Here is a 10,014-nt window from a genome sequence, read left to right as displayed (position 1 = left end):
ATCAACTGTGTTAAGTTCGCCAACTAGTACCAGCAACTGTAACAGCAGTTGTTGTAGTAGCAGTGTGTGGGGGGTAAGGCCTTGGTAGCCCTCATGTATGGGAGCTTCCGTCACTCATGTTATGTGACTTGTTAATTAAAAATATGGTGTCATGTAAAGCGAAGAAAGCGCGGGAAATACTGTCTAATGTCCAAGTGAAGTACTGTTTTCACACAGAAGAAAGACCTTTATAATGAGCGGCACCAGAGACCTCTGTCACATAATAATGTTAAAGATATAAAGAGCCAGCAGCAACCCAAAGGTTGGTGGAGACTAAACAGCAAATTTAAGATGGATGACATGTTTGTTGGCTGGAGGATGGTGAGCCAACCATTTGATCCTGGAACTGGTTGACTGTTTCTAAAGAGAGTGAATGAACAACTTCATTCAATATTGATAGCACCATATGATATTATGTCAGCCAAACAATACAGTATGAATATGGTGAAGTCAGGAAATGTACTTTAGTCATCAGGACAGCTACACTCAAGCCCCTAACGACATTACCACAGTTTCTAAGTGCTGCTGCTGATTATCATCCTGTTAGAAGAGATCAGTGTAAGTGAGATATAAGGTTCTTTGTTACACACTGTAGCCGGTGATGCTGCAGTCTCTTGATTCTCACTTCCCTCCTCTCTTGAGGCACTGCTCGCTCCTCATACAGCATTAGTCTCCCCTCACATACACTCACCCTTGTAGCCTACGTAGCACAGCATCATCACAGCAGCAGATAAGTAGATTGAGAACACACACACACACAAATGGGAAGACGTCATGCACTGGTGTGCATAGTTTATCACTTTCTCCTCCAAAGTCCCTCCTCTCCAGGACTTTTTCAAAGAGACTCATGCATGTGCTTTTGAGTCTCTAATCCACAGCAGAAAAGAGGTTTCCCGCTCTCCTTTTTCTTGGTGGCTGATTCAGGCTGAATTCAAAGGTGAGAATAATCCGTTCCTCAAAGTATTTTTTGCTGCACCTGTGCTTTTGCTTCTGCAGTGCAGCTTTTTAATCAAGTGAAGAATGTGACATAGCAGTGAATGGCCCTGCAGTGTTTCCTTTGTCATGTTCAGATGAGAACGATCAGTCCTGATGCACATCTATGTGTTCCGACTAGACCCATCAGTATATTCCAGTAACTGAGACGTTAAAGCTGCACTGAACATGAGAACAACAGTAACTTTTCTTAATACCACCACTGGGTGGCATCATTAAAGTAGTTTGACATTGGCGTCAAAATCCAGCCAATATAATGTAAAAGTGTAACTTGCCTGTTGACTGTTCAAGATAATCAGTTAATTACAAAAAATACCAAGTCACCATGATTTGTGTAATGTTTGGCTAGAAAGGTGTCTTCATTACCAGTGAAGCTTGATCTAATGATAAAATACATTTTTGATGTTTGTGTGGTCAACGTGAGGATGTTGTTTATCACATTCTGCTCAAAGAAGATGATACATCTTATAGAAACAGGCCTTTAACATGGGTCACATTCAGTATGGAAGCTTAAAATAAAATAAAGATGAAAATATTCTTCATTGTAACAAGGTATCATGAGATTAGGAACATTTAAAGTTAAATTTCAAGTTATAAAATGTGACATAAATAAAACATTAATACTATATACTATCCTAAAATTATCATATACTAAGTCAAAATTATGAAATCGTGTACTTGTTATCTTACATGTTTACTTATATATTGAGATAGTTGTGAGTTAAAAATGTTGTAAATGGGTTTCCATACACCTGGATGTTTTCTACCAAAGTAATTTGAATTTGTCAGTGAGATGAAAGAAGATTCGAGTGGACGTACAGTGAGAAACCTCATGAAACACCAATCAGTCCACAACCTTTATAATTAATTCAGCTGTTGTGAGGGTCGAGACACCTGGACACCATCTTTCAAATAATTTTTGTGGGAATATTATTTTATTGATATGACATCTTAATCAACATCCTCTCCAATGCAGCTTTGACAAAAACACTTGGCACTGAAACCTTATCATCTAAAAGAAATTTAAGGACTTGATTAAACCAGAAAGGTAAAAATCTCTATACACATAGAATCTACTCAGTGCGTGTTACCTTGACATGTCACTACTCTTGTTCCAGCTTTTAAAAAATCTATTTCTCACCTGCAAAACAGGCATTGGTGTTAATGAAATAAAACGTGGGAGTGGATTTGTCAGGATGTCTTAATGCATTTTATCACACAATTACATTCCATCTACCAACCAAGTAAAGCAAACTAAGTAAAGTCAACTTTTTGAATACTTAGTAAAGTGTTCATTCTTAAATGCTTTACATTCACTTGAAAAATAGCTCATTATTCTGAAAAATCACATGGTTGTATCCTGTGAAACTGTTATCTTGTAAGTAAATGGCTATGAGTAGTGTATAAAATCAGTAGCTTTCATAAGTAAGTTTTCAATTAATATCAGAAATGTTACAGTAGCTGTTTTTCTCTCAAATGGTGGGTACTGCATTTGGGAATGAAACTTAAATGTTTAAATGTTGAGACAATAAAATAAATATCTTATAGACAGCACAAGGCTTTCTCCTTCCATTTCAAAGCAATTCATACTTTAAATGGAGGACAGGGGTAAAGGCACTGAATAAAAATGCTTTTATTAATCTGACGTTATTCTATAATATCTTCAAAAATATTCATATAATAAACAGAAGAATGTCAGATTAGTAACGTGCCTTGGTCCTCTTCTGTCTTGAGAGGACATATTTTGTTACGTGATGGCTTTTGTACAAGATAAAGGCTCGCCACTCCTTAGCCAGTCAGTCATTGCAGCAGCCTTATAGTAACATCATTTTTAGAGGGCTATTTTTTAAGTGTCAAGAGGAAAAGGTTTACAGTTTTACCTTTTAAATATTCTCTCACTGATTTTCTTAAAGCGCCCAACAGCACCCCTAAATCCCAAATTGCCTCCAAGCTCACTGTTGATATTTTGAAATGTTTCAAAAAATCAGCGTCAGCCGGGAGGAATATCTTGAATCTAAAGCCTCAATCACAAAATATACAGTGGTGTCTGGCAGTGTACAGTAAAAACATACATATAAAATAGATTAGCAGCAGGGTGGCCTAAATGTTTGAGAGCAACCTGTAAGCAGAAGGTCACAGGTTTGATCCCCACAGCAGAAAAAGAGTCCAGAGTGTCCTGCTCACTCACTGTGACTATCTCTGGGTAACAGCACCAGATAAATGTGTAAAATATAAAACTATGGCAGAAAATGAGAATATCCTATAATCTAAAAAAGCTCACACTTTTCTATCAAGACAAACAAAATAGGTTATCAGGTCAAAAAATATCATTTCTACTCCTGACTCTGGTGAATATGAAAATAATTACATTTCATGTAGAAGGGATACTGCTTCAAAAAAGCAATTATATAGTTGTATTTACATAAATATTACTCTGGCCTGTAGTGGTTCAAAATTAATGATTTTGAACTTAAAATCATGGTCAAATCCATGATGCTGATGTGAGTTAATGACTCATTCCAGCCCATTTTGAACACATAAACAACAATAAATAATTAAACAATCCGACATGTTTACATTCAGAGTGAAACCTTTAAAAACCAAACAAAATATGATAAATAATTAGGACTAAACTAACAAAACTCAAAAATAACAGAAAATAGTCACATTTAAAATGAAAAAAGGAAGCATATATTACTCTGTTTGCTGTTATAATGACGATAATGCTGATTGATGAAACGTCATTGTTTTTCATCACATTCATACCTCACCTATCAGAATATAAAATAAAGACTTTTACTCGATCGAGGTTTGCCACGTTGCAGGCTTAGCTTACAAGAACACTGCAACCTCACCAAAGAAAAACAAAAAAATTAAAAGACATTTAAGATATCATTACAGCATCCTCAGTAGTTAAAAGTCCGACACCTGGTGAGTCGTTGACGTGGTCGTCGAAGATTCACCTGTTCGCGTTTCGGTGGAGACTATTTGCCGGGTGATTCTGGTGGTCTTGGTCACCATGGTGACAGTTCCCTCCTCCGTGGAGGAGACCTGGTGCTCTTGGGACATTTCCTGGGTGGTGAAGTCGAGCCCTGAGGTGTGGAGGCAGAAAGACCCCGAGACGTCAACCTCTCCTCCCACCGCCCCTTTCCGCTGGGCCTGAGGAGAGCCCTCTGGGGTTATCTGGAGGAAGCCTGGAGGAGGAGGTGAGGAAGGAAGCAGAGGCGAGTAGAGGAAGGATAGGAGAGGAGGATAGGTGATGAAATTAAGAGGGAAAAGAAACTTAGTCTTATGTAGCAGAGACAAAACAGGAAATATATATTAATAATTTATAGAAAAAACACATCAAATGTAGGAAAGATAAATTATGCATAATGCAGTGTATTATATAATACATTCTATGGTAATATAGTGAAATAGAATGCAGGTATGAAGTATAAAAAAACAAAAAGGTCATTATACAATACAACACATTATTATTAATTATTTTCTTTTAAAGGAGTACTTTTAAATAGCACTTCTATAACGTTTGGGGAACTTTGTGGAAAGACAGAATGCAGCACAGACTAAGATATACTTTTACTATGAGTCCTAAACTTCCAATAATGCAACTGGACAGCAGGCGTTTAGTCAGGGAGGGGCCACAACTTGCAAATGCTACTAAAATGTGTATTCACTCAGACTAGGCAGAGATAACCTGGTCACCAGTTATTTTTAGGGCTTCACAAAGCTCCACCAGAACCAGAGAAGACATATTACCGCTGGGCGGTACTAACCATGACTAGTAAACTGACTATTAAGAGTAAAATCAGTAGAGTGCCTCTTTTAAATAAAAACTGAAATGATAGCCCACACTATATATACATTTTGGAAATGATGACTTTTCGGAATATTCTTGACAATATAGGAATCAAGTAATTTAGTCCCATTTATTAATTTTATTTTAAGAACTGATAAATGATGTTTGACTTGATTAATATCAACAGTTTGAGTCCATGTCTAATTTTTCAAAGATGTTGTTATCTATCTCAGTTTGAAGTTTCCTTTATCCTTACCTGTGGAGTGTGGCTTCAGGCTGAACTTGGGGACCTTGAACCAGGGACCAGACTCTCTTTCTTCTGAGTCCCTACTTTTGCTCTCAACCTCGCTCCAAGCCTGGACCTTTGTTGGGCTGAACTCCAAGGTGTAACCAGAGGGGGACTCTGAGCTGTCCCTGTCCAGCATTTCTGTTCTGGCATGAGATGACACCACAGCCCCCGAGGACTCCTCAGTAAAACCTGCTGCGGCCATCTTTCCTGATTTCACTTTAAGCCCTTTAGTGTCTCTTCCCACTTCTCCTGGTGATGAATCCTTTCCCAGTTTCACACTCATTTCTGTGTCCTCCTCTGCAGCCATCTTGCCATATGGAGAGGTGAACTCAACCTTTGGAAGTTTGAATTTACCACCGAATGTCCCTTTATCATCCTTGGAGCCCTTGTGAGGACTTTCATCTTGTTCACCGTTGAGACTTGAACTTGAACCTTTGACATCAAATGACCCTGATTTGCCAGAAAATGACACTTGGGGCATTTTCATCTTCCCTCCTTTTAACTTTTCGTCTCCCTCCCACTCTGTGCTCACAGCCCCGGACGTTTCTTTGGATTTCCCAAAGCTTGGCTTCATTTTGATTTTGGGCATCTTCACTTTGATGTCCTCTGTTTCAACCTCAGATGTTGTGCCAGTGCATACAGCGGGCTCATCTGTTTGAGGAGGATTTACCAAGACAAAAACAGCTTTCTTTACTTTGGGCATTTTAGGGCCCTCATACTGAATTTCTGGCCCATATAGATTAATTCGTCCCTCAGGAGAGGAGATGGAGGGTAATGGGACACCAAACTTAGGGATTTTGATTTTCTTGCCTTTTTCGGTTTTGTTATTATCTTCATCCTGTGATGTACCAATGTCAAAGTCTATGTCTGGAATCCTGGGGACTTTGATTTCTGCTCCAGATGATGAGAGGCCACCCGCGCCTCCAGCTCCTAAGCTGGCCGAGCCTTGTACACTTGGTAATGTAACCTCTGGCCCGGCGATGTTAATTCGACCTTTGTCCTCTTTATGTCCGTTGTGGGTTTCAACTTCAACTTCATACTCAAATCTTTCTTTAACCTCGCATTTGTGTTTGACTTTACCACCTAATTCCACATTGCCACAGTTTTTGCATATTTTTGCTTCTGCTGTTACATTTTTGCTCGCTTTCTTTTTTGGCATTCCAATATTGAATTTTGTTCCTTTGACTTTAGGCCCCTTTACTTTACTGCTGGTTCCTGCCGTGTTGAGATCCAAGTCAGGTAGTTCAACTTTTTTCCTGTCCTTCTTGCCATCTCCTCTATGAAGTCCTATATCAAGCTCCAGGTCTCCTTTTGGACCCTTGATATCTATTGTTGGCATCTTGAGTTTCAGACCTTTGTGCTCTCCCTCAACGTGTAAATCAGCTTCACCATGACCCTCTGGCCCTTTAATTTTCCCTCCTGTCTCAACTTCACCCAATTTATCCTTCGGTACTGATATACCCACGTTTGGAAGTTTAACATCTGGACCTTTGAATTTTCCTCCAGTGACTCCCATCTCTATAGCCGGTGCTTCAACACTTTTACTTTTACCTTTAGGAAGTGAAATATCAACTTTTGGCATCTTGATATGTGGCAGCTTGATGGTTCCTCCCTCTGCATCCACTTTCATCTCTGGTGTGTCAATATTTGTTTTTCCTTTAGGGATAGATATGTCCACATTAGGCATCTTGAACTGTCCCTCATCTCCTTCAATCTCCAGCTCTGCTCCTTCAATTTTGCCAGATTTTCCTTTGGGCAGTGAGATGTCAACATTTGGCAATTTCATATGAGGCATTTTGAATTTTCCTCCTCCATCTCCCTTTATTTCAACATCTGGACCTTCAATCTTTCCTTTGGGTAGAGAGATATCAAAGTCTGGCATTTTCCAATGAGGCATTTTGAACTTTCCTCCGGTACTTCCCTCTACTTCAGTGTCTGGAACTTCAATCTGTCCTTTTGGCACTGAAATATCAACTGAAGGCATTTTCATGTGTCCCTCCATTTCAACTTCTGGACCTCCAATCTTTCCTTTGGGCAGAGAGATGTCAACATCTGGCATTTTCATGTGGGGCATTTTAAACCTTCCCTGTCCCTTTCCCTGCATTTCTACTTCAGTGCCTTCGACTTTTGCTTTTGGAAGAGAGATATCAACTGAGGGCATGCTGAGATGTGGCATCTTGAACTTTCCACCTTCCCCTTTGAGGTCCACATCTGGACATTCAACCTTTCCTTTGGGCAGAGAGATGTCAAAATCTGGCATTTTCATGTGAGGCATTTTGAATTTTCCTCCACTACCTCCCTCTATTTCAACATCTGGGCCTTCAACTTTTCCTCTTGGAAGTGAAATATCAACTGAGGGCATGCTGAGATGTGGCGTCTTGAATTTTCCACCTTCCCCTTTGAGGTCCACCTCTGGACCTTCGATCTTTCCTTTGGGGAGAGAGATGTCAATATTTGGCATTTTCATGTGAGGCATTTTGAATTTTCCTCCAGAACCTCCCTCTATTTCAACATCTGGGCCTTCAACTTTTCCTTTTGGAATTGAAATATCAACTGAGGGCATGCCAACATGTGGCATCTTGAATTTTCCACCTTTCCCTTTGAGGTCCACCTCTGGACCTTCAATCTTTCCTTTGGGAAGAGAGATGTCAAAATCTGGCATTTTCATGTGAGGCATTTTGAATTTTCCTCCACTACCTCCCTCTATTTCAACATCTGGGCCTTCAACTTTTCCTTTTGGAAGTGAAATATCAACTGAGGGCATGCTGAGATGTGGCATCTTGAATTTTCCACCTTCCCCTTTGATGTCCACATCTGGACCTTCAATCTTTCCTTTGGGGAGAGAGATGTCAATATTTGGCATTTTCATGTGAGGCATTTTGAATTTTCCTCCAGAACCTCCCTCTATTTCAACATCTGGACCTTCAACCTTTCCTTTGGGCAGAGAGATGTCAAAATCTGGCATTTTCATGTGAGGCATTTTGAATTTTCCTCCACTACCTCCCTCTATTTCAACATCTGGACCTTCAATCTTTCCTTTGGGGAGAGAGATGTCAAAATCTGGCATTTTCATGTGAGGCATTTTGAATTTTCCTCCACTACCTCCCTCTATTTCAACATCTGGACCTTCAATCTTTCCTTTGGGGAGAGAGATGTCAAAATCTGGCATTTTCATGTGAGGCATTTTGAATTTTCCTCCACTACCTCCCTCTATTTCAACATCTGGGCCTTCAACTTTTCCTTTTGGAATTGAAATATCAACTGAGGGCATGCCAACATGTGGCATCTTGAATTTTCCACCTTTCCCTTTGAGGTCCACCTCTGGACCTTCAATCTTTCCTTTGGGAAGAGAGATGTCAAAATCTGGCATTTTCATGTGAGGCATTTTGAATTTTCCTCCAGAACCTCCCTCTATTTCAACATCTGGGCCTTCAACCTTTCCTTTTGGAAGTGAAATATCAACTGAGGGCATGCTGAGATGTGGCATCTTGAATTTTCCACCTTCCCCTTTGAGGTCCACATCTGGACCTTCAATCTTTCCTTTGGGGAGAGAGATGTCAATATTTGGCATTTTCATGTGAGGCATTTTGAATTTTCCTCCAGAACCTCCCTCTATTTCAACATCTGGGCCTTCAACCTTTCCTTTGGGCAGAGAGATGTCAAAATCTGGCATTTTCATGTGAGGCATTTTGAATTTTCCTCCACTACCTCCCTCTATTTCAACATCTGGACCTTCAATCTTTCCTTTGGGGAGAGAGATGTCAAAATCTGGCATTTTCATGTGAGGCATTTTGAATTTTCCTCCACTACCTCCCTCTATTTCAACATCTGGGCCTACAACTTTTCCTTTTGGAATTGAAATATCAACTGAGGGCATGCCAACATGTGGCATCTTGAATTTTCCACCTTTCCCTTTGAGGTCCACCTCTGGACCTTCAATCTTTCCTTTGGGAAGAGAGATGTCAAAATCCGGCATTTTCATGTGAGGCATTTTGAATTTTCCTCCACTACCTCCCTCTATTTCAACATCTGGGCCTTCAACTTTTCCTTTTGGAAGAGAAATATCAACTGAGGGCATGCTGAGATGTGGCATCTTGAATTTTCCACCTTCCCCTTTGAGGTCCACCTCTGGACCTTCAATCTTTCCTTTGGGGAGAGAGATGTCAATATTTGGCATTTTCATGTGAGGCATTTTGAATTTTCCTCCAGAACCTCCCTCTATTTCAACATCTGGGCCTTCAACCTTTCCTTTGGGCAGAGAGATGTCAAAATCTGGCATTTTCATGTGAGGCATTTTGAATTTTCCTCCACCACCTCCCTCTATTTCAACATCTGGACCTTCAATCTTTCCTTTGGGGAGAGAGATGTCAAAATCTGGCATTTTCATGTGAGGCATTTTGAATTTTCCTCCACTACCTCCCTCTATTTCAACATCTGGACCTTCAATCTTTCCTTTGGGGAGAGAGATGTCAAAATCTGGCATTTTCATGTGAGGCATTTTGAATTTTCCTCCACTACCTCCCTCTACTTCAACATCTGGGCCTTCAACTTTTCCTTTTGGAATTGAAATATCAACTGAGGGCATGCCAACATGTGGCATCTTGAATTTTCCACCTTTCCCTTTGAGGTCCACCTCTGGACCTTCAATCTTTCCTTTGGGAAGAGAGATGTCAAAATCTGGCATTTTCATGTGGGGCATTTTGAATTTTCCTCCTGAACCTCCCTCTATTTCAAAATCTGGGCCTTCAACCTTTCCTTTTGGAAGTGAAATATCAACTGAGGGCATGCTGAGATGTGGCATCTTGAATTTTCCACCTTCCCCTTTGAGGTCCACATCTGGACCTTCAATATTTCCTTTGGGGAGAGAGATGTCAATATTTGGCATTTTCATGTG

General features: G+C 40.1%; 2 protein-coding genes across 51 annotated transcripts in view; one reads left to right on the top strand and one right to left on the bottom strand.

Annotated features, from left to right (window-relative positions):
• The window catches only part of LOC127362650 (rhomboid-related protein 4), a 424,067-nt gene that overhangs the window by 57,807 nt on the left and 356,246 nt on the right, over positions 1-10,014 (top strand). The window lies entirely within an intron of this gene.
• prx (periaxin) overlaps positions 1,946-10,014 on the bottom strand; it is a 36,264-nt gene continuing 28,195 nt past the window's right edge. For 2 of the 50 annotated variants that reach the window (XM_051398447.1, XM_051398479.1), the window contains 3 exons: positions 9,435-9,638; positions 5,088-9,131; positions 1,946-4,226 (listed from right to left, as the gene is read on the bottom strand). In XM_051398447.1, the coding sequence (XP_051254407.1) occupies positions 3,946-4,226; positions 5,088-9,131; positions 9,435-9,638 (4,529 nt within the window). In that variant the 3' untranslated portion in view covers positions 1,946-3,945. Of the gene's footprint in view, positions 4,321-5,087; positions 9,639-10,014 lie in introns of all 50 variants that reach the window. The other 48 variants (XM_051398494.1, XM_051398476.1, XM_051398483.1 and 45 more) reach the window with 48 other exon arrangements.

Source organism: Dicentrarchus labrax, unplaced genomic scaffold (assembly GCF_905237075.1).
Source record: "Dicentrarchus labrax unplaced genomic scaffold, dlabrax2021, whole genome shotgun sequence".
NCBI lineage: Eukaryota > Metazoa > Chordata > Actinopteri > Moronidae > Dicentrarchus > Dicentrarchus labrax.
This window is presented reverse-complemented; position numbering and strand designations above follow the sequence as displayed.